General features: G+C 51.3%; 2 protein-coding genes across 2 annotated transcripts; both read left to right on the top strand.

Annotated features, from left to right (window-relative positions):
- Positions 1 to 11,901: 11,901 nt before the first annotated feature.
- Positions 11,902 to 12,841, top strand: LOC124662563. Its single transcript, XM_047200383.1, has one exon. The coding sequence runs from the start codon at positions 11,902 to 11,904 to the stop codon at positions 12,493 to 12,495; it is 594 nt and encodes a 197-aa protein (XP_047056339.1). The 3' UTR covers positions 12,496 to 12,841.
- A 7,302-nt stretch (positions 12,842 to 20,143) lies between these two features.
- Positions 20,144 to 20,839, top strand: LOC124662562 (CRIB domain-containing protein RIC4-like). Its single transcript, XM_047200382.1, has 2 exons — positions 20,144 to 20,267; positions 20,352 to 20,839. Exons 1-2 carry the CDS (start codon positions 20,144 to 20,146, stop codon positions 20,837 to 20,839), a joined length of 612 nt encoding a protein of 203 aa, XP_047056338.1.
- Positions 20,840 to 25,120: the final 4,281 nt, after the last annotated feature.

The raw sequence follows: 25,120 nt of genomic DNA, 5'->3' as shown, positions 1-25,120 counted from the left end.
AAAAACCTCGCGAACGTACCAAGTCTCGAATCTTCTTGGCATTACCAAATTCGGACATCAAAGTAAGGAGCGTCGGGGGAACCGCGTTCAAAGGGAACATCGTCTTCCAAACGACCCTCATAGCTTTGTAACACTTGTCAAAGAAGTTGTGGACCTGCTGAACCCGATCCTGAAATTGCGCGACAGCCGAAGCCTTTGAGTGCTCCCGCCAGAAGATCTCTTCGGCTGAGGACAGCTGAGTTAATGCATTCACACGCTCGTGGATCCGTTCGTTCTCCTCTGCACGGTTCAGAGCTATGACTGGCACAGAAGTAGGCAAAGGATCAGATAAGATTCTATCAATCAAAGGGCGCAGAGATCAAAGGACTCACAGTTCAAGCTTTCGGTAGCCTTATGAAGCTCAGTAAGAGCATACCGCTCTACAACGGCTGCAATCTCGCTCTTCTTGTTGACAATTGCAGCTAAGGCGTAAGTGCTACGCAGGTCCTTTTCCATCTGCGTGATTCGGTCCTTCATTCGCTGGACCCGATCACCTTCGGGAAGAACGCCCGAAGAATCATCAACAAACGAGGGCACCGGGAAAACCTGCAGGCAACAGCGTCAAAAGGATGATGGTTATGGGCAAATCGAGCATCCAACCTAACTCCCATCGGGAGAGGTACAAGAAATTCCTATCAGAAGAAGTACAAACAAAGATATTATGACAAAAGTCCGCTGACAATATTGCCAGCATAGTGTTCATTACAAACTTGGGTTCTCGCAAACAGAATAATGTTTCATACTAGTCCAAGGATAAAATTGTTACAACAATCAAAGAGCCTGAGTCTGAGTCGACAGGCTGGGGCCAACCGATGCCTTTCCCGACGAAACTAAGTCAAGGAGCTGGTGAGCACAAGTACGGGCGGATGCTGTAAAAGCGCCTAAGTTAACAAGTCGCCCATCTTTCTCTTTCGGCAGTTCCTTAGTCATTTCTTCAATGTCAGCCTTAAAGCCATAACCCATCATAAGTTGGAAGGCAAGGAGGGCACCGTAGGTACGTGAGGTGCGCTTGAATACCTCGATGACCTCCTTAGTATCGATCGCGAAGGCATCAATCAGCTGCCCCAGAGTCTTCTCCTGCTTGGCCTTGGGGAATATCATTGAATGCATTCGCGCCAGTGCACCCTTTCCCTTGTCAAGCAACTCCCGGGTAAGCTGGTGGGTGGCGAGAACCATTGACACACCATTCGCCGGGGAGTTGCTTGGAACTTTGTCCAAAGCAGTAGCAGGGATGCTGGCGGCTTCTGCAAAGAAATTAAAGGGAATCGTTGACAAAGAAACAGATTCATAAAACGTGGTAATCTTCGAGAGATGAAAGGACTTACCAAGCAGGGCCAGGGCAGACTGACGAAGGAGTTCATCCTTTTCTGTCGCCCGAGCTTCCTCCCCCTTCAGCCTCTCCTTCAACTTGTTCAGTTCTTCTTTCAGGGAGTCGACCTCCGGCGAGCCATGGCGGCCTTTTTGATGGCGCCATCCAGGCTTTGAAGAGGAAGACTTAGCCTCCTCCTGCAGCCGAATTTTGTCCGCCTCCAGAGAGGTGAATTGAGAGGCGAAGGCCTCTAAAGAGGATATCACACCTCGTAGATCCTTGAAGAAGGGGAATGTTTTATAAAAATCATTAGGCAAAGACACATCCCAGAAGATTCTTGTTAAAATCGACAAAGACTTACGGAAGGAGGAGGCTGTGGCAGCAGCAGGAGCATCCTTCCCTCTGGAAAGGGAGGAGGCAGTCGATGCTTGCGCCGCGGGAGCCGCCTTAGGAGCCGAAGCTTCGGAAGCTGCGGCGGCTGGTGAGACAGCATCAGGTCTGACCCTTTTAGGTGGAGGCTCAATGGGATCATCATCGCTACAAGGAAGGTTTGATCGAGTAAGTTATGAGAAAAATATGAAAAGACCAAGGAGCTGAAAATAATAAGAAGAAGGAAAACACTTACATATCAAGGAGATCATCTTCATCGGCAAAGCCGCCGATTGACCTCTTTGTAGGTGAAGCTCTGATCTCCTCCGCAGCTGCATTAACAAAGGCATCGCGATCAGCGTCATCATCGCGCACTGATCCCTCTGTGTCGCAAGTATCATCAGCCGATGGGGGAGATTGGTGTGAGCAGTCTCGGAATCTATCAAGTCATCGCTTGTTGGATTTTTATGCTTGACAAGTACGAGAGTCAACAGTGTTCGAAGAACCTCTTCCCTCGGAAGTAGTATTTGGCAAGTTGTGAAAACTCCCGGAAGCTACGAGGGTCTGTAGAAGAAAAGATGGATGAGAATAACGAGTAATCATGTTGATTAAGTAAATAGCAGCATAAGAAGAATCTGAGGAGGGAAGTTACCTCTGGTGGTGGATGATCGGCATCGAAAGGAGTATACGGGGACAACAATGGGATTGAGTCTTCTTGACTATAGGAAGTGAGGCGACGGACTTCATCAAGCAGTTCTTTTGCCGATAGCTCGGCAGCGTTAATTCTGGTCTCATCCTTTGGACCCGAATACAACCACATTGGACGGATTCTAGCCATCACTGGTTGGACTCGACGTTTCAAGAACACTGCCGCTACCTCAGTACCAATCATGGTTTGGCCATCAGCTTCTTTAATCTGAAGAAATCTAGCGAATAGTTCATCGGCAGCTACTTTTTCGTCGGGAGAAAGAACATTCTTCCAGTAATTTTTAGGTCTGGCCTCAAGGACATCGACAAAGCAGGGGAGCTGAGATTCGGGTGATAAAGAATCCTTGATATAGAACCACTTCAATCTCCACCCTTGCATAGACTCTCTCATTGGGAAATTGAAGTAGTTCACATCCGAACGAGCTACAAATCCCACTCCTCCGGTGACAAAAGATCCGTTACTACTGCTGTATCTTTTCACATAGAAGATCTTTTTCCACAACCCAAAATGTGGCTTAATGCCCAGATATGCTTCGCAGAGGGTGATAAACACAACAACGTGGAGGATTGAGTTGGGAGTAAGTTGCCATAACTGGATTTCGTAAGTTCGCAAAAGATGGAGGAGGAATTCGTGGACGGGAAGCGAAAGACCTCGGTATAAGAACGATAAGAACATCACGGTAAAACCGGTAGGGGGTTAGGTCGAGAAATCGCACTGGAAAGATCACATTCCCCTCATCGGAGGAGATCAATCCCGAGGCTTCGGGATCTTTTTCGTCACGCTTGGTGACGGTGGAGGCTGTCCAATCTCCGGGCCTGGCTGTTGAACTTGGTGGCGCCATCGGCGCCGGAGCCGGGGAGGAGCGCCAGGCGCGCCTTCCTTCGAAAGGATCGAGGAAGATTTGGCGGCGGCTCCGCCACTCGTGGAACTGGCGGCGGCGCTAGGGTTCTTCTTCTTCACCATTGTCAGATCTAGGAGAACTCGGAGGACAGTGGTGGAGGCGCGAGCGGTTGTGAACAGGAGAAGAAGAAAAACAGCGAAGGATTGAATAAAGGAGAATACTAGGGATTTCTATCTCTTGGGGAACTTAAGGAAGGCTTCGCATTGTTAATGGGCCTTTTCTCCAGTTAATGGTTGCGGAAATCGAGGAGGTGCCTCGTTAACCGCGCGAAGAGGAGCAGGAATTGCTTGGAAACAGGGCTGGCAGGTTGCGTCTTATCAGTCAAAATCAAGGGGACAGAAAAACGACATCAATGACGTCATGAGGAATGATTGCATGTGAAGAGATAAGAAAGTATCGGGCGAGCATCCGCACCTAGACTCCGGGGCTACTCCCATCGGGAGCGCTGACGCGCACCCGATAAAATAAAGACTCGACAGAATAAGCAGTCGAAGGAAGAAGGTTTGAGTCAGCATTCGGTTGCAAAGCACTCGCACCCAGACACTCGAGGGCTATTACCCCCATCGGGAGCGTGTGATGCACACCTGATAGAAGTTTTTTGCACTCCAGAATCATGCCCGGGCACTTGATTTTGTGTAGGGTAACGTTGTTTTGCCATCGGCAGTTAACCAAACAACAGTTGGGCTCGTTACTCATTATCCCTTGCATAAAGAAAATATATCGGATGACTTATGAAGATCTCGGCGAAGAAAATATTCGAGTAGTACAACTTGAGTCTACGCGCGGACTCGCGAGCATCCGCACCTAGACTCGGGGCTACTCCCATCGGGAGCGCTGACGCGCACCCGATAAAATGAAGATAGAGCAGATTCAAGGTGAGCAAGGACAATGAAGGAGAAGAATATCAGGAGAAGACATACTTTAGTCTCTACCCGAACTATCTTCGGCTAGACACTCGGGGGCTACTGACATGCGCACTACCCTTCGGGTAACCCACATTACCCTATCCTGTATTGACTAATTGGAGGCCCATGAGGACACATAAAGGCAAGATGGGCCACTAGGGAGGCGCACCAGAAGGTTCCTTGACGGGCAAGGCAAGGAAGCGATCGAACAAGGAAAGATCGGATCTAAAATTACTGTAAACCTAGTCGTACTCGGTCAGACCTCTTGAGACCTGGCCTCCTATATAAAGGCCAGGAGAGGGGCTGCCGAGGGACAGAATCGGTCTTAGCAATCTTAGCCAGAAAAAGCTTAGAGCTAGGTCATCATAGCAATAGCCATCTCGACGAGATCTCAGCCGAACTATTCGGCACCCCATTGTAACCCATCATCATCATAATCAAGAACAGACAGGCAGGACGTAAGGGTTTTACCTCATCGAGGGCCCCGAACCTGGGTAAATCGCTCTCCCCGCTTGTCTGTGAACCGATGTCTCGTGTCAGCTTGCAGGATTCCATCAACCCTAAGCCCCTATCGGAGGGCATTGGCGAGGAGTACCCTCGACATGTGGCAATCATCAAAATCTAAACCATTACAATCTAAAGGAATGGGATCATCATCCCCAATGTTGGAAAAAATTTCAGCAGTTTTATCACAGGCAGTTTTAGCAGTTTTAGCAGTTTCAGGTAATTTTGCACGCTTTGCACTAGGAGTAGTAACATCGCCAACACCAATTATTTTACCATTAATAGTAGGAGGTGCAGCAACATGTGGAGCATTAGCATTACTAGTGGTGGTAATAGTCCAAACTTTAGCTACATTGTTCTTTTTAGCTAGTTTTTCATTTTCTTCTCTTTCCCACCTAGCATGCAATTCGGCCATCAATCTTATATTCTCATTAATTCTAACTTGGATGGCATTTGCTGTAGTAACAATTTTATTTTCAATATCCTTATTAGGCATAACTTTCGATTTCAAAAGATCAACATCAGAGGCAAGACTATCAACCTTAGAAGCGAGAATATCAATTTTATTGAGCTTTTCCTCAACAGATTTGTTAAAAGCGGTTTGTGTACTGATAAATTATTTAAGCATAGCTTCAAGTCCAGGGGGTGTGTTCCTATTATTATTGTAAGAATTCCCATAAGAATTACCATAACCGTTACCATTATTATAAGGATATGGCCTATAGTTATTACTAGAATTGTTCCGGTAAGCAATGTTGTTGAAATTATTGTTTTTAATGAAGTTTACATCAACATGTTCTTCTTGGGCAACCAATGAAGCTAACGGAACATTATTAGGATCAACTTTAGTCCTATCATTCACAAGCATAGACATAATAGCATCAATCTTATCATTCAAGGAAGAGGATTCTTCAACAGAATTTACCTTCTTACCTTGTGGAGCTCTTTCCGTGTGCCATTCAAAGTAATTAATCATCATATTATCAAGGAGCTTTGTTGCTTCACCAAGAGTGATGGACATAAAGGTACCTCCAGCAGCTGAATCCAATAGGTTCCGCGAAGAAAAGTTCAGATCCTGCATAAAAGGTTTGGATGATCATCCAAGTAGTCACTCCATGGGTTGGGCAATTTTTAACCAAAGATTTCATTCTTTCCCAAGCTTGAGCAACATGTTCATTATCTAATTGCTTGAAATTCATTATGCTACTTCTCAAAGATATAATTTTAGCAGGGGGATAATATCTACCAATAAAAGCATCCTTGCATTTAGTCCATGAATCAATACTATTCTTAGGCGAGAGATAGCAACCAATCTTTAGCTCTTCCTCTTAATGAGAAAGGAAACAATTTTAATTTTATAATGTCACCATCTACATCTTTATACTTTTGCATTTCACACAATTCAACAAAATTATTGAGATGGGCAGCAGCATTATCGAACTAACACTAGAAAATTGCTCTCGCATAACAAGATTCGAGTAAAGCGGGTTTAATTTCAAAGAATTCTCGCTGTAGTAGCAGGTGGAGCAATAGGTGTGCATAAGAAATCATTATTATTTGTGGTTGTGAAGTCACACAACTTAGTATTTTCAGGAGTGGCCATTTTAGCAAGTAGAAATAAAGCAAACTAGATAAAATAAATGCAAGTAACTAATTTTTTTGTGTTTTTGATATAGAGTGCAAGACAAGTAAATAAAGTAAAGCTAGCAACTAATTTTTTTGTGTTTTGATATAATGCAGCAAACAAGAAAGTAAATAAAATAAAGCAAGACAAAAACAAAGTAAAGAGATTGGATTGTGGAGACTCCCCTTGCAGCGTGTCTTGATCTCCCCGGCAACGGCGCCGAAAAAGAGCTTGATGGCGTGTAACTCACACGTTCGTTGGGAACCCCAAGAGGAAGGTATGATGCGCACAACAAGCAAGTTTTCCCTCGTAAAGAAACCAAGGTTTATCGAACCAGGAGGAGCCAAGAAGCACGTTGAAGGTTGATGGCGGCGGGATGTAGTGCGGCGCAACACCAGGGATTCCGGCGCCAACGTGGAACCTGCACAACACAACCAAAGTACTTTGCCCCAACGAAACAGTGAGGTTGTCAATCTCACCGGCTTGCTGTAACAAAGGATTAGATGTATAGTGTGGATGATGATTGTTTGCAGAGAACAATAAAGAACAAGTATTGCAGCAGATTTGTATTCGATGTAAAAGAATGGACCGGGGTCCACAGTTCACTAGAGGTGTCTCTCCCATAAGATAGCATGTTGGGTGAACAAATTACAGTCGGGCAATTGACAAATAGAGAGAGCATAACAATGCACATACATGACATGATGAATATTGTGAGATTTAATTGGGCATTACGACAAAGTACATAGACGGCTATCCAGCATGCATCTATGCCTAAAAAGTCCACCTTCAGGTTATCATCTGAACCCCTTCCAGTATTAAGTTGTAAAACAACAGACAATTGCATTAAGTATGGTGCGTAATGTAATCAATAACTACATCCTCGGACATAACATCAATGTTTTATCCCTAGTGGCAACAGTACATCCATAACCTTAGAGGTTTCTGTCACTCCCGGATTCACGGAGACATGAACCCACTATCGAGCATAAATACTCCCTCTTGGAGTTAAGAGCAAAAACTTGGCCAGAGCCTCTACTAATAACGGAGAGCATGCAAGATCATAAACAACACATAGGTAATAGATTGATAATCAACATAACATAATATTCTCTATCCATCGGCTCCCGACAAACACAACATATAGAATTACAGATAGATGATCTTGATCATGTTAGGCAGCTCACAAGATCCGACAATGAAGCACATGAGGAGAAGACAACCATCTAGCTACTGCTATGGACCCATAGTCCAGGGGTGAACTACTCACTCATCACTCCGGAGGCGACCATGGTGGTGAAGAGTCCTCCGGGAGATGAATCCCCTCTCCGGCGAGGTGCCGGAGGTGATCTCCGAATCCCCCGAGATGGGATTGGCGGCGGCGGCGTCTCCGGAAGGTTTTCCGTATCGTGGCTCTCGCATGCGGGGGTTTCGCGACGAAGGCTATTTGTAGGCGGAAGGGCAGGTCAGGGGCCACACGAGGGCCCCACACAACAGGCCGGCGCGGCCCAGGCCCAGGCCGCGCCGCCCTAGTGTGTGGCCGCCTCGTGGCCCCACTTCGTCTCTCCTTCGGACTTCTGGAAGCTTCGTGGAAAAATAGGACCCTGGGCGTTGATTTCGTCCAATTCCGAGAATATTTCTTTACTAGGATTTTTGAAACCAAAAACAACGAGAAAACAAAGAATCGGCTCTTCGGCATCTCGTTAATAGGTTAGTGCCGTAAAATGCATAAATACGACATATAATGTGTATAAAACATGTAGATATCATCAATAATGTGGCATGGAACATAAGAAATTATCGATACATCGGAGACGTATCATAGGACAAAAGATGTTGTGCAAGTTTCTCATTGCGAGCACGTACGACTATAATTGGAACACATGCCTATTGATTGCTTTGTACTTAGACACCGTTTTATTATTATCTGCAAATGCCCTGCTTGATTGTTACATGAGTTTCTCTCATCCATGCAACGCCCGTTATCCGTCCCCGTGCCTACAATATTTTAATCCTGCTCGTTTACTATAATCACTACCGTCTGTCTCGGTTACTCTGCTGTCGTTATTTCACTATCGCTACTCGCTATAAAACTCATTACTATCGATAAACTCTTGCGAGCAAGTCTGTTTCCGAGTGCGACTTGAATTGACAACTCCGCTGTTAAGGCTTTCAAGTATTCTTTGTCTCCCCTTGTGTCGAATCAATAAATTGGGTTTTACTACCCGCGAAGACTGCTGCGATCCCCTATACTTGTGGGTCATCACCGGCCCCATGTAATCAGCGCGTGCATCGGGGTCGACGCGAACCCCGGGGGGGCTCCATCTCCATGCTGGAGCCCAGTGCACCTCCCGCCATTGCCGCCCCCTCACCGACGAAAACCCTGGGTAGGGGTGAAAAAACCCCGTCAAGGGATCCGCCGATGGAATCCCGACGGCCTGAAGAGCGGCAACGGCCGTGCTTCGCGTTCCCATGTCGGCCGGCCTGGTCGCGACCGATGACGGCCAATTCAACACCCGTACTCGACCGGCATCGATCTGCGCCGCCGAATCGCGACCGCCAGCATCGTATTCCCTGACGATGCGCAGGAGGGCCTCGTTGGACCTTGTCCGGGCGGACGGCTGGATCCATCGGTGTTGGAGCGAAAGGAGGCGGAGGAGGCGAGGAGGCCATGGGCGGCGGTTGATGCGACAGCGCTCTCAGTGTGAGTGACAGAATTGAATGGAGAGAGAGAACGAGAGAACTGGTGACTGGAAGTGGGGAGCGAGGGCCAAGACAACGTGGTGTCTCACGTGCTTCTCCACGCGTGCAATCGTTACACGAGACCGTGCAAATCGCACGATAACGGGTCAAGCCCACTGGAAACTGCTAATTCGAGCGTTCCTCCAGGGCCCGTCTCGAGGGTGCTAAAACCGAGCCGAATTCTTTTAGACCGATGCGAGCCAGGAGCGGCTAGACTACCAAACGCACCCATAGTCACTCCCGTGTGAGCTCGCTCCACCGGTGCGTTGCATGCGTGTGTATCTACTACCTCCGTTTCGGTTTAACAGGCACACACGTAGTTCAAGATAAACTTTTACCATCAATTTGGTCAATAAAATATAACTTTTGTGTCTACAAAATATATATCGTTATATTCGTATGCAAAAAAGATTTCTAATGATATAATTTTTGTGACATATATTTCATATTTTATTGACTAAAATAATGGTCAAAACAATATTTTAAATTAGGTGCGCGCCTGTTAGAGGGAGTAGCTAGAGAGTGCGGAGATGTCAACGTAGGTACCGGCCGGAGTGGTTGCAGGCTGAGCGTACGATAAGGGATCCATTCATTAGCTTTGATGCCACCCAGTACTACACGGCTGCGTTCAGCACACACCAGTACAATCATCAATGGCAGCTATCGATCGGTCAGTGTTGTCGCCGGCCGGCCGGGTCCCGACGAACGGCCACCGTGTATCTAGCTAGCTAGCTACGTACGAACACCCTTGGTAGTACCTTCGCTAGGGGCGGATGGGCCAAACCGACGAGTTAGGTGCGTGCAGGGTTCAGCGTTTCTTCTACGATGTTCTGTACGCCTGGAATCACGCGCGGAACCACGGGTCAACTTTGTGATCTAAGAGCATCCAGTCGCGTCCCCCAAACCGTCCCCCAAACCGCGCCGGATCGAGCGTTTGGGGACGTATTTTATTCGTGCCGTGTTTGGGGGACGTCGCTCCCCAGCCGCGTCCCCCAAACGTCGCCCCCAATCAGAAATTCAAATAGATGCATTCAAAAGAGATCGTTCCCGCCGATTCGTCGCGATCAGAGTAGCGGCGATCGATCAAAGTATCGGGCGCGCGATCATATTACGGACCGGTGGTGCATGCAAATTAGAAGAAGGGGAAGGGGTTGGGCGACGGCGTCGTATCCTGAGTCGACGCAGGCCCGTCGAGCACGATGACCTCGTCGCGATCTGCCTGTTGCTGTGCATGGTGCGTCTGCTCCGTCGGGGAGTAGAGGTTGTTGGGGTTGAAGCCGCCGTGCGGCAGCGCATCCTGATAGTGCGGCGACAAGTTAGGCGTCACGCACCCGGGAGTGCCGGAGGGGCCGTCGTTGTAGAAGGCGGATGACGACGGAGAGAAGACTCCCGGAACGTACACCGGCACGTTCGTACTATATGGGCTCGCGTTGGTGGCGGCGATACACCCGGCCATTATATGCGTCGGTGCGCGGCGCGCCGCGAGCCTTCTTCTCCCGGCTCCGCCGCTCTCCGTCCTTTCCGCTCCGCCGTCGATAGCTTCCGGCGCGGGCAATCTTGCTCGCCATTGATCGTCGGTCCATCCTTCGAGCTTCTTCTTCAAAGCCGGCGCCTTCCGCGGCCTCGCGAACGGCGCGCCGTCGCCCTTTCGTCCCATTGCCCGGCGGCTTCTTGGCCGCTTTCTTCGCCATCTTTTTGGGGGCTGTCGGCGGCGCCATGTGGAGAGGGTAGCGCCGGCGGGTGGACGGTGGGTGGACGGCGGGAGGGAGAAACAAATCGGCGGGATAGGAGAAATGAATCGGCGGCGGGATATGTTTTGGGTGGCCTGAAATGCGCGGCGGTATAGGCGCGATTTGGCGGGAGCGGCGGGATTTGGCGGGAGTGTGAGACGAATTTTCCCTGTGCCGCTGACGGGTCGGTTCCGCCACTCCCCGTCTCGCTTTTCATTGTGTCCGGCGTCCCCGGTGCGTCCCCTGTGGGACGGGGACGGGCTCGGGGCGCCGGACACCGTATCGGGACGCACCGGAAAAAAATGGGCTTTGGGGGACGCGGCTGGAACGCATTTTCTGTCCGGCGCGTCCCAAATCCCTTTGGGGGACGTTTTGGAAGACGCGACTGGAGATGCTCTAAAACAAACAAATTGCAACATGATGATATTCGTTCGCAGTTTGATTTTGGTTTGGTATTTCGAGGAGCATGTAAGTGTGCAAACACCAACTCTCATGCCTGGGCGACAGTAAATTAACAGAAGGAACGGGGAGCTCATCGATCGATCGGTTCTACCAACACCGTTGCTTGCACGCATGGCGTACGTGCGCTCTGTTCAAGTACCTAAAAAATCGATCTCAAAAAAAAAAAGTACCTAAAAAATCTCACTGTTAAAGTCCTTTGCTTGCTTGTACAATCTTCTGCAATTTAAGATACCAGCAATGTGCAGGTACAATCTGATCAAATTTCAAATCGAGTTACAGTGGCAGCAGTATAGTGTCATGTCAGGTGCTTTTCGCAAACCACCTGCAGTTAACGATGGCACCAGCGTAATTCGGCGTCAACCCCCACGCCACTGCGGTAATTGCAATCCACCAGTTTAAAAAGCCCGCGAGACCCGCTCCACGACCTTCTTCTCCTCCCCACTCCCCACTCGATCGCGCGCTGGCAATCGCAACCGGCCTCTCCTCCTCAACTACCGCCTGCCGTAGTACCGTCCCCAGTACTCACCCTCCAAGAGAAGGAGACGCGGGGGCGGCGGCGTCGGCAGCAGAGCGATCGCGAGGTCGATCGATGGACCGTCCGCGGCCGATGACGCTCTGGGAACAGCTCTCCTCCACGCCCGACCCGGCCATCCGCGACATCCTCAAGATCCCCCACGAAGCCGACGACGGCGATCGCAGGCCGTGCACGCTCATGGACGCCATCGTCCGGGAAAGCCGCGGCGAGGGCGGCGACGGCAGGGTCAACTGGAAGCCGCTGCGCGACCGTCTCTGGCTCCGCCGAGCCGCGAACGCGTCTTCGACTACCACCCGCAACCGGCGGGGCGACGAAGATGGAAGCGAGGAGGGAGATGAGGAGAGCGAGGCGCCGGCGGTGGCCTCCATGTCGCTGATGGCGCTGCTGGAGCAGTCGGACAGCCAGTGGGACGACCAAGACGACGAGGAGGACGGCGCGTCCAAGAGCGGCGCTGTACACGTCGACGGGGACGGGGACGGCGACGGGCGGGAAGAGGAGGAACAGATGGTGCGCGCGTGCTGCGTGTGCATGGTGCGGCACAAGGGCGCGGCCTTCATCCCGTGCGGCCACACCTTCTGCCGCCCGTGCTCCCGCGACCTCTGGCGTACCCGCGCCGACTGCCCACTCTGCAACGCCTTCATCCACGACATCCTCCACATCTTCTGAATTCTATACATGCATGCTTGCCATTTATTTCTACATCAGTTCTTCATCCATTCACTCAACCACCGTAAGGTTCTGAACTAGATTCAGCCATCCCGCCACGTGGTCACTGTTGTAAGCAAGCGCGGTAACTGAACGGAATAAGACTGAATGAATAATACGTGTAAATTTTAGAGCAGCTGTATGATTGTAGCAAACTGATTAGGCGTTCCTGTAAAAACAACAACTTACAGTGGGGACACAGGCCGTATGATTGTACCTGCTCAAGCGTTCTGACTTCTGAGCTAACAGAAGTTGGTGCAGCTTCATATTCGATCTAATCAATCCGGTTTGTTTAGCCTCGGATGGGAGCAACTGGAAGATTGTAAATATTAATTTAATTCCATCTTTGGAAGACCTTCTTAGGTTATTGTTTTGTGTAGCCTTAACTGGCGCGATGATGCATCTTATGTATCCCTCATGTTAGTGTGACTTCTTTTTATGGACTGTCAGTGTGGGTTGATGGTCTAGTTTACTTGCATTTTTTTAGGAACTACATAGAATACGGTGAGCTTTATTAGTCACCAAGCATAGAGTTACAGTCAGCCACTAGGCTTTGAACTAAAATTTGAGCGCAATTCATCAACGACTGCTGAGACACCACATTAGTGCAAGCATACTTGGCACAACTGTGAGCCACTTTATTTGCTGAAGGACACGCTGAACATAAACCGAAAGAAACAAATGAAGAACTGAGCTCGCATATATAATTCAAGATGGGTGAGATTATCGAGCGATCGCTCGTTACCATCTTCCAAACCCTCAGCAGCTCGGTGCAGTCTACTTCAAAAACTACCGAAGTACAGAGTTTAACAGGGGAAAATAGCAACCGCACTGGTACATGTAGGATTCAAGGTGAACCAGGTGCTGAGCCCAACCCAACAAAAATATTAAATGATTACATGGCTCAAAACAAACCAGGGCTATTCTCAATGGCCTTAATTATCGTCCCTCTCGTCCAACTTAACCTATCCTCAAAAAGTACATTTTTTTCTCGATAAAGGATGCTTTATTACTTTTTGAGTTCAAAAGTACATGTAATTCCTTAAGATCGTAATTATAACAGCTCCTAGTCAAACCACACATGCCAGCTCCATCTGTGTCACTTACTCCTCTCCAGCGCACATGATCGCCTCTAGGAAGGATATTCAAATTTTCATTGTGTGAAATGTGTTTAAAACTCATGGGCTACAAATTCTAGCACTGGGGGGATTTTTCGAACATAATCACATAAATATTCTAAATATCACTACTAATTATATGTAGTTATCTAAAAAATTGGGGGGGGGGGGGGCATTGGCCCCCGGTCTAAATAAAGTTCATGTCTCATTCTTTATGGTACAATAAAAAATAAACTAAAGAAAAAATAGTTGAAGAAGGCCAAGCGAGTGGGAGTGCAAATTGTGCAATGGCACATGGCCCATGATTTCCAGGGGCCCAAATTTGTAGCACCCAACCTGCAAGCCGCCGAATAATTCAGCTCATTAATCTCGGTACTTCAATCAAGATCAAGACCAGAATAAAGGGTATCACTAGATAGAGGCCGACCTTCGTGAAGGGAAACATCCTCTCACACATCATACCAAAGATCGACACGTGTCGAAAGCGCGCGACCATGCGTGATACCTGCCATACCACGCGTGTTTTGCGAGCGAACCATTTGCTAGCTAGTAATCGATCGGAACATAAAGATAGCTCAGGCACGTAGCTATCTTTTCTAACCCGAATATAGTATGTTGAAACAAGATTTTAGTTTTATTGAGGCTTAAAAGTATAACTACACGTCCAAAAAAACTTAAGTACAATTACTTATAAACTCGAGTACGATTCGGTGTAAACCTCAGGTTACATAGAACACACCACACACCAGTATAGATATGTATAACACACAAGTACACTTACACACAGGAACGACTACAAAAATACAGCTGCACACATGGGTACAGTTACGTACAACACATGAGTACAGTTACATACAACACACGTGCACAATTACACACACGAGCGAGTACAAGCACGTTCGCACACACGAGTGAGTACAAGTACATATCCACACATGAGTGAGTACATGTACAGGTACACATACAAGCGAATACAAGTACATCTACACACACAAGCGAGTATATTCACCGATTAAAGAAAAAACTGCACCAAATACAGTAAAAACAGAAGTACTTATCAGTTCATGCACTAGACACTAGTAGAGTTATACACACCTCAAATACAACCATAACAGTATTGGAAGTACGGAGAAAAAGTTTCTCAAAACCTATCAACATCGGGTTTAGTTTCGGAGATCTACACCCTAGGATATCAAAAGTAAAAAAAACGGTTCGTGATTTGAACTTACGGTTCTAAAAAATATTCTTTCGAAAAACGAATCTTAAAAATAAAGGGAAAAACTGAGACAATCTACCCTCCATTTGTCATTCTCTCTGCTCCTTTATCCCCACCTTCGATCACCCACTGCCCATGAATTTTCTGACACCACAACGCGCCACTTGTCGCGTGCACATAGAGTTGCCTGCCTTCGAAAAGGTGGGTTTTTTTTAAAATATTTCGCCCAAATAAAACGTGAGGAAAACATTAATTCTGGTTATCAAGTTTTCAAGTCTCGGTCCCAAAACGTACAGTTGAAAGGAGAGCAAGTCGGACAACCAACTACACACGATTCTTCTTCTGTAGGATTACACTTCAATTAGTAGGTAATTATTCTTATATCCGGCACATAATTATAATTCTATTTTTTCTGAAAACTAGGGCCCATTTTAATTTTGTACAGGGCCGCAAAATTCGCCGGCCCTGCCTTGGTTGGAGGTGGGAGGGCGAACCCCGATGAAGAGGAGGACCAGGGTGTGGCTCGAGCATGATGCTACTAAGCACTTACAACGCTACTATCCAATGTCGTAGCAACATGTGGTGAGTAAATGTCTCTCATGTTTGCCATCGTCATGTGAGGACCTTGGTTGTTTTGTTAGTTGTTATGCCCATCCTATTGTTGTTATTATTACGTATGTATATATATTTTGAAATGCTAGGCACCCCATACCTCCTTAATACCCATGTGTTACGACATGAAATGAGCGATACATAAATTTACCGAACAAGCAATGCAGGGATGGAGACAAGGGGGGACGAGGGGGGGCTAGGCCCCCCCCCCCTGTGAAGAATAGTAGGCACTTAAACTGATTTTTCATGGTGATTTATCCATGTCAACCCCCCTCATGAAGTTCACAACACAGTTCGCCCCCCCTCATGTTTCAATCCTGGCTCCGTCCCAGCAATGTCAACAGCCCACAAAGGCTCCCATCATCACATTTGCCTCAATTCGTTCAAAATTTGTGAAAGAAATAGTAACCATATAAATAGGGCCTAGCTAACAGCTAGAGGAATAGGTGCCGCACTGCGTGCGCGTCTTTGTATTGCGTTGTGGTTGGTGTTGGCCGAAGATACAAAATTAGATAGGGATTTCAAAATTTAGAGGAACGGGAATCAGTGGAAACTAGATGCTTGGAGAGGATAATTACGCCGTTAGTTTTTTTTAAAAAAAGTCGATACCACGTATATTCATAGTAAGAAATAGTACATGGTAGAGAAATGCAAACTGTCTTCAACGACTATAAAACAATAAAGTCTAAAAAAGCGTAAATCTTCGAGTTCTTCAAACTCTTTCTTATTTTAGTACATAATCATGTAATTTTTTGAAGGCAGCCAAAAATAGATATCAAACCATAGACTTGTAAATAATACCAAATAAGATTCTTCCATAATTTAATTTTATGCGAAGGCTACATGCACCCACGTAACCATTGAGGTAGTCAATCAACAATGGCAAGTGTACCAATACCATTATGACAGGAAAATTGACCGAAGAGAACGTATCACTATTATCATGGACGTAGCAGCTGAGACAAATATTGCGAGGATAAACCTTCTTGCGGCAACCATGCGAAAAAGATCGAAAAATCGTTCTGACGAAGCAACATCAGAAGGACCGTACTTAGAGAATTGTAACCTTCTACCACTAGCATTGTCACCGAGATGGAGATCTTATCGTCAAATGAAGGGCAAAAAATTCACTTATGATAGACGATGTCATCTCTATTGAGACAGAGGACGTAGAGCAAAAGAAAAAGACGGCCACCAAAATCCTAATCTAATCTATTAAACCTACTTTTATTAAATACTTCATGCGTAGATATCATGCATCTTGATGCCGGCGAGATCGGACGAAGAAGGAAACCCGGTATTTAGAAGGGGGGAAGAGGACATGCGGCGCTAGGTTTTTGTGGAAGGCTGAGTGGCTGACTCTGTTTCACGCGATAGATTGAGAAATCCGTCGGCATACGTGGTGAGTTGACCGTGTTGGTCTGTGTGCGCACACGGACGCTACTCTCCAGTGCACCTACTACTCTACTAGGCTACTACACTCGCGCGGACTCTTTGTTTTTATGTGTGGGCTGGGCTGGCTAATGGGTACCGCAGATCTAACCCGGCCCTAATAACATGTCAAAAAAGGCCAGGGTTAACAAATCCCTAATGAGCCGAGGCCCATCTGAGCCCCAAGCTAGAAGCTACGCCGTGAGTCCGTGACGCTCGGGTTTTCAACATTCGGGCAAGACAAAGATTTCCAGCACAAAGATTTGGAGTAGAAAGCGTCGCGCTTGTCAACTGCTATACATATGAGTCAGCGTCCAGGACTTGAGAACACTACTATATATGTACTGGATTTTTTTTTTTGCGAAAGATATGTGTACTGGATTAGTAGGCACACAACAACTTGCAGTGTTTTTAAGTGATAAAATTTTCGTTTTTGCAGTGTTTAGAAGTGATAAAAATTTACATAAATAACTAACTATTTTCTTATTTAGGGTGGGCCACGGTCCACCCAAACTCCCTGCTGCATACGCCCCTGTGTGTGTAGTGGTTAGGGCATCTCATCCGTTTGGACGTTCGAAATGGTCGAAATCGTTCGCGAGTCCGTTTGCGGCGGGGGTGACTCCAGCGGAACGACGCATAATTTTTTCCCCATTCATAAAGTCATAGTTTACATTAAAAAAACATAAAAAGGCCATAAAAACCTAGATACTGCCTACTGCTCGTCGCGCTGACGAGGACGATGAACTCCGGCGTCGGTCATGGAAGCTGGTACGTCGGCGGTGGAGGAGGTAGGGTAGGCTGCGGCAACTGCGGCTAGGCCATCGCCAGCGCAGGAGGCTGTGGTGAAGGTGGCCAGGGATATCCCAAGCCGTAGCAGCAGCCGGAGCGCGGTCGCTGGAACGCGTCGACGTGGTCGGAGGAGTCGCGGGCTGCAGCAGCGCGGACTCGCGGAGCTGGATTGCGAGGCCGTCCCACAAAGCGAGCTTGTTGAGCTCGTCGCGCTCGCTGTTGGCCAGTGCCATGGCAATGGCCTCCTCCTCGGCAATGTCGGGCGGCTGGGTCTCCGGATCCCACGCCGGCCCGCCGTCGTCGTGGTCGTACTCTTCGCGCTCGACCTGCTCGGCCTCGTCCTCTTCATCATCCGCGTCCTCCTAGTCGTTCTCCTCTTCTTCCACGGTGATCTCGCGGTCGAAGAACTCGACGTCCCCGAGGTAGCCAGCGCGGCGGCGCGCGTCGAACTCCCACGTTCCGAAGGAGATCCAATTGTAGGAGTTGAGCGCGTACGCCGGATCTTGTTGGAGATCCGGCGGCAAGATGGCTCGGCGGCGGCGCACCTCGTCCCGGTGCTCTCGGCCCTCGCGCGGCACTGGGCGTACCGGCACGTGCTTGGAGTTGAGGTACCAGCCTCCTCCAGGCAGGTTTGCGTCCTGGCATGGCACCGGCCGGTTTTCCTCCGAAAGGCGGCGCGCAAAGTCGATGCGGACGTACCGCCCGATCCGTGGCTTCTTGCCGGACCGCGAGCCACTAGCCTCGTGGTCATTCTTGGTCTTGCGGAAGGGCCATCATTTCTTCCCCACATCGGTGGGGTGGATTGTATTGGCTCTGGCAATGGTGTGGCGGGGGAAATGGACGCTGACAGCGTCCCTTTAAGAGGCTCGAAAGCCATATCGCCTTCAATGACCTCCCACTGCGACGCCGCCCTGCTGCGCACGCTCGCGGAAGCCGAGGCGCGCAATTAACGCGGCCCTGGAAAGGCTGCAGCACGCCGCCCGTAACTAATACTGCGGAAGACGGAGCAGTTGTGTTCCTGCCAGGCGGGCCCGTGCGAGGGCCGAACGGACGACCGCTGCGTCCGCGGAGACGCAAACTTAGCGCAAATATGGGCCAGGTTTGTGTCGCCGCGGATGACCCGATCACTATGCGTCGCCCGCTGGAGGTAGTACTGCGACGCATTTTTGGACCGAGCGGACGCCAACGGTCCCTCGGCGTCCGTCTGCGCGCCGCTGAAGATGATACACTCATTTTTGAACAGCCTGTGAGGAGTGAGGAGTGAGAGGGGGAGCATGTGCGTGTGGGCGTGTGTATGTAGGAGTATACGATACGAGCAGGTGAGGCGATGAATAGACGGCGAGTACGTGTACGCACGCCAGGGCACGCTGACGCCTATGGAACCACCGATGGCCAAGCTAGCAAGCGCTCGGCTCGCTGGCACCAAGGACGCTTAGGGCATGTACATTGCCAAGCGCTTACAAAGGCGCTTAAAAAGTCAAATCCCAAGCCATGCTGGAGCGTCGGTAGCTAAGCCAAAATTTTCGTACGTTATTCTCAGGCGCCCGCCTCCATTCTTTTCGTCGATGCTGGAAAAAAGGCTGGGATTCGCTTGGTAACTGCAGTAACTGCTGGGATTTATTCCCTAGCGCCTCAAATTAAGCACTGCGTTGTACATGCTCTTACGGCAATACGGTACAGCTGTATAACCGTACGTATGGATGATCCAATTCCGATGTACTGTAGGCACCACATAGTACATACAGAGTATAGAGTATATTGTATTGTGTGGCGAGGAGCCGAGAGACAGAGAGGTGGCGAATTAGTTTAGAGGAGTGGTGGGCAATGACAGAGGGAAGCAGTTGGGCATTGGTCCAGCACTAGCAGGGAGGGAAACCCATCTCCAAAAATCTGGACGCGCGCACATTGCAGGTGTAGTAGCAGGAATGAGGGCGTACCCATTATTGCCCCGTCCGTGTATCTCGCTGTCTCGTCTTGTACACCAGGCCGGAAATGGTCCTATCGTTCCTGGGTGGGGGTGGGTACGAATTTACCAACCATCCCAACCCAACCCACTCGTCTCCTTCATCTTTCCCGTACCCCCACCCAAGATGGAACTGTGTACCGCTCGCGGCTGCACCACCAGTACCACCATGTCAATGCTGTAGGGAGTAGCTAGGCTGCAACTACAAGTGCGAGCAGTATTCTCTACTCATTTCCCCAAGCTGCAGTGCGCAGGTCAGTCGCCGCTCTCGCTCTCGCTCTTTTTGCCTCTAGCTTCCTCCCTCCCGACCTATACCAAACTTGGCAAGCCGCGGCCGGTTCTGTTAACAGCAGCAGCAGCAATATCCTCCCCTCCCACCTCGCTTCTAGGTCGCGCAATCGCCGCCTGCCTGCCTTTCCTGCTCGCGCTAAGACATAGAGGTTGATTGAATCTAGACGCTGCAGTGGTCGGTGGGTGACCATGAGCAGCAGGGAGCAGCAGCCGCGCGGCCGCAAGGAGCGGTCCTCCTTCATCGTCATCCCCTTCTCCTCCACCTGCCGCTCCGCCTCCAGCGTCGACGTCGTCAACTCAAACAAGCCGCAAGGTAAGCACGCTGCCAGTCGTCTTCTTCATCTTCTCATGTTCTTTTCTCCGTCTCATCGATGACCTATGTTGATGGTGACCCTAGGTGCTGGTGGCGCCGGGGAGGTGGCGTCGGCGGGAGGCGGCGGCGAGAGGAAGCCGCCGGGGAAGCCGGAGTCGCTGTCGCTCGTGGCGCGGCTGCTGCGCGGGTTCAAGAACCTGTCCCACCAGATCTTCGCCGTTCACGACGAGGAGGACGATGAAGACGAGGAGCAGGAGATGGTGATCGGCCTCCCCACGGACGTCAAGCACGTCGCCCACATCGGCTGGGACGGCAGCACCAGCACCACCACCAGCCTCCGCTCATGGAACCGCGCCGCCCCTAATCCTCAGCCAGACGCAGCCTCGACCTCCTCTTCATCATCCGCTCCTCCGCCGTCGCAGGCGCAGGAGCCTGCGCTGTCCGCGCGGCAGTTCGAGCTCGCCATGGCCGCGCAGGCATCCGCCGCGGGCGCAGGCACCTCCGCGTCTGCAAGCACGAGCGGTAATGGTGGTACCAGCACCGCACAGCGGCGCCACCGCCACTACAGCTAGCGTGACGGGGGCGCGCGTCACGAGGCATGATGAAGCCAAATGCTGCCGGGTCGGTCGGTCGTCACGAGACGCTGTCCGGGTCTCTCGTCGATATCTTTTGGATTGTCTTCCGGCCGGTCAGTCAGAGTCAGAGTTGAGATGGAGCGATTCTCTTGTGTAACTAGCGGCTAGACATGATACTTTTTCCCCCGCCCGGGGATTTCCTTTCTTTTGTTGGGTTCCTGCTTGGTTTACCTGCTCGATGCCGATACTGCCACTAGTTTACTCCTCGATTGGGTTGGTCACTTGGCTGGCGCCTCTCGTCGTCGTCGTGGTGGTCGCGTCCTCGGTGGCCGCGCGCGGCGCGCATGTGGCTTGCCTAGAGAAATCGCTCGCTCGCTCACCGTGGCCGCGCGCATGGCCAACTTTTCTGCTACGTTTCGATCGCTTCGCCGTAACCGGCAGCCCGGCCGGCGCTCTGGGCGTACGTGTACCCGAGCCTCGACCATAAACTCTTGCTCGGCGTAGCGCGTGCACGCTCGTGCTCGTGTCACGCGCGCGATTGGCCGGCGTATAGGTCTGTAGGTGCCTGCACGGGATGGAGAGGCGTCCTGCTGGATCGGATGCATGCACGGTGATGGTGGTGAGGACCGAGGACGGCGCGCGCGCGGGCGGATACAGTGCCATTGATCGGGTCCTACCAAATTATACGTTTCGGCTGGTAGCGATCGACATGGTGAGCTCCGTTGTTCTCCAGTGTTGCCATGCTGGCTCCATAGCTGATCGATGGGGTCCTCCGTCACGGCTCACGGGCGAGGGAAATGATATCTTCGAGCCCACGACGTGAGCAGCCCAAGCCACGCCCTTATTTAGAGCATCTCTAGCAGAGCCCAAAAAAACGCAAACCGAAAAGCTTCAGTCTCCAAAAAACGAGAGTTAGTCCGTTTTTGGCAGTGGCGTAGAACAGAAACCGTAAAAGATGAACTGAAAACATAAAATTAGAAATCTCGTGGGAGAATTCATCGATGAACACATATAGACGATAGTTGTTGCACCGATTGAGCACCAAACTTTACATAATTCAAACTAATAACCTAAATTAACTAATATCAGCAGCAGCGCGATCTAATTTTGCCAAGAAATCGGCCAGGCGGCCTCTACGCGCGACGACGGCGGTGGTGGCGGTGGAAGGCGAGGCGGCGGACGCTTGGAGCTCCTAGTCGTCGTCGAGCTCGACGATCTCCAGCTGGAAGCAGCGGGCGTGTTCTTCACGGTGCGCCGCCTCGTATTCCTGGCCACTTGCCGGACGGCGTCGGCATCCTCGCGGCGCCAGCGTCGATGGGCCTCCGCGGCGGACACGGCCGCCACCTGAGCGACGACCGCCTCCTCCTCCTCCTCCTCGTCGTGGACGTAGTCCTCGGCGGACACGACCGTCGCCGCCGTCTGCGCGACGACAGCTAGCTCCGCCTCCTCCTCTTCCTCCTCCTCCTCCTCCTCCGACTCTTCCTCCTCCGACTCTTCCTCTTCCTCCTCCGACTCGGACCAACGGAGGCGTCGCGAACCGCCGGTGGAGGACCCCTCACCTCCTAGCGCGTACTTGGCGAGCTTCCCCGGGGGCGTGAGCCCCCTGTTGGTCCACCGACGGGCGCTGCGCGCGCCCTCCGAGCGGACCCATTTCCGCCGCTCCTCCTCGGTGCGGAATACGGGCGGACGTGGCGGCAAGTCCCCGCCGCCCAATCCCGCGGCTGGGCTGCCAGCACCTCCACGGGAGGCCATCGCGCGGCGGAGGGTGGAGGTGCGGTGGCTGGCTGCGCGTGGATTGCTCGCCGGAGATGGTGCTTGGTGGCGGCGGAGGGAGAGAAACGGCGGAGGGGAGTAGGGTTTGCGACCCGAACTCCTCTCCGCGAACCCTTTTAATAGGGGGCGTTCGGAGATTTGTTCAGGCCCCTGAACTTATTTTACGGGCCGGCCCATCTTTTCAGTCACTGATCTGCGACACATTCGGGCCGAACCCGTAAATCCGCCGGAAAAGTTTGGTTCCGGCGGGGTTTACGGGTTCTGTTAGAGCTGCTCCTGCCGTCTCCCCGACAAGGCCTTCGGCAGCCTTTTTTTTATCCGGACAGCGAAAAATAGTCTAGTTGCATCCTCAGATTCTCGTTTTCGCCCGGATTTAGGCTTTCATCCATCCGGCGAGCCCATGTCATTCCCGACCCCCGGGGAGCGCTCGGAGAGTCTGGAGGAAACAAAAGCGGGAACGTCGAGGAAAGTTCCCGCGAGCCTGGTGGCCCGGACTTGTCGGCGAGAAAGGCCGATTGTCGTCCTCATCGCATCGTCTTTTGCGCGCTGTAAAAGCCTGCCGCCGGTCAGTCTTCGCCGTCCGCGTAGCTTCCACGCGGCGAGTTAATGTCGTCATCTCGAATTCACGCGCGGCTCCCTCTATTTATCGCGGACCTACCGCATCTGGCCGCATTCACCACCGCCGTCTCCCTTCTCCCCAGTCTTCTCTCCCAGAACACTCCTCGAGCAATGGCGGACTACGGCGACGGCGCGGCGAACAACGGCTTTGGCCGGAGGTCTCTGCACCAATGGGAGGTGAGGCTGTTGCACATGGCGGGCTACCCGGCGCCGCCGAACTTCCGCACGCCCGGAGGCTAGCGCCTGAGCGCCGGGGGCCTTCCGATCCCGCCGCCGCCAGTGGGAGGCGACGCCCTCGACGTCGAGATCAACGCGGTGATCGAGACCCTCAGTGATGAGCAGCGTGATGAGCCAAGATTCTTCCCCGACAATTACGTCGTGTGGAACGCCTTCTCCTGGCGTAGGTACGAAGGCGAGCTCGCCGCCTACGACGGACCTCACCCTCCTCCCGCGCGCAACAATGCCGCCGGCCGCCGCCGCTAGTGGAGCGTGTCGGGCCGCACCCTCGAGAACATGCTCGCAAACATCGAGGGCGGCAACTAACCCGTCCTGAGGATGCCGCCGGCGGCGGTGCCATCCATGTCGCGCCGACACGGGAGCTCGTGGATGCCACAACGGATGGCATCCTCATCGTCATCCGGGTCGGTGTCGAGGTCGGCATCCCGCTCCTGCGGGTCGGCTCCTCCAGCAGCGACGCTGAGGACGACGGTGAAGAAGGAGCCGGTGTCGCCACCGCCGACCAGAGGGCGCAGCGGCAGCCTCGTCATCCGGCGCGCGGCCGCAAGAGGAAGCCGAAGAAGGAGGACACAGCGGCCGCAGTTGCGTCTGACCTCGCCGCCGAGGAGGCCGCGCGGGCCGAGGATGCGGCGGTCCGCGAGGCGATCGCGAGGTCCCTCCAAGACCTCGTCCCCGCGGATAACGCCCTACCGATGGACGGCGGCGCTCGCCTGGTCCAGGCAGGACTGGGAGAGGGAGCATGCGGAGCAGCAGCGGCGGCTACCGGACTTGGCGGCCGCGCGGCGCCGCGGCGCCGCCGTAACCGCCAAAGATGCGCCACTCATCAAGCTGGAGTACTCCAGTGACGACGAGTGTTACCGGCCGACGCTGTCGCCGCCACGCCTCGGCGACCCTGGGCAGGGGTCCAGCCGTTGGATCCCCGACCAGAGCAGCCAGCAGGCGCCGCCACCGCAGGACGGCGGCAACTCCAGCGACCACGACGACTACACGGCGTTCTACCGCCATTTCGGCATGTAGAACGACATGTTTTAAGTTAGTTTATGTTTCCCTCTAGCCGAATTCAAATATATTACGAATTCGGCCTATATATGTAAGAACTCGTCTATATATATTAAATATCTCTAAATTTCGCCTAGGTTAGACGTTTTCGTCTATTTATATTTGAATTCGCCTATATTCATTCTTTCCTCTGGGCTCGCTGCTGGGAAAATGGTCCCCCAGACCAAATTTTATATCCATTACTCTAAATAGCGCAGGATTTCGGCCTGAGGAGCCCCAACGACTGAAGATGCTCTTAGGCACAAGGTAAGAGTAACTCTAGAAGAACATGCATCCTGAACCGGTACGTCTCCATAGGCAATCAAGGAGTGATTATGTTTTCCGGCTGCCGCTGGTCTGCCCCAGTTCTGTGACCTTAGGGCCATGGAAGCTGGTTGAATCTCGGTCTTCGTTTTTCCAGTTTTAGGGTTAAGTTTTGGTGTGGTGGCGCTCAGGCGGTGATGGCGGAGGTTTCTTCAATAATGTCTGCCGGCTTCACCCCATCTTGACGGTGACGTTGAGAAGGTTTTGGGAGTGGTGTGTTTCTTAAGGATTTCCTCTGGCTTGGGGGATCTGTGGCGCTTCATCGACGGTTATTCCTTCTTCTTCGTC

Source organism: Lolium rigidum, chromosome 6 (assembly GCF_022539505.1).
Source record: "Lolium rigidum isolate FL_2022 chromosome 6, APGP_CSIRO_Lrig_0.1, whole genome shotgun sequence".
Taxonomy (NCBI): domain Eukaryota; kingdom Viridiplantae; phylum Streptophyta; class Magnoliopsida; order Poales; family Poaceae; genus Lolium; species Lolium rigidum.
This window is presented reverse-complemented; position numbering and strand designations above follow the sequence as displayed.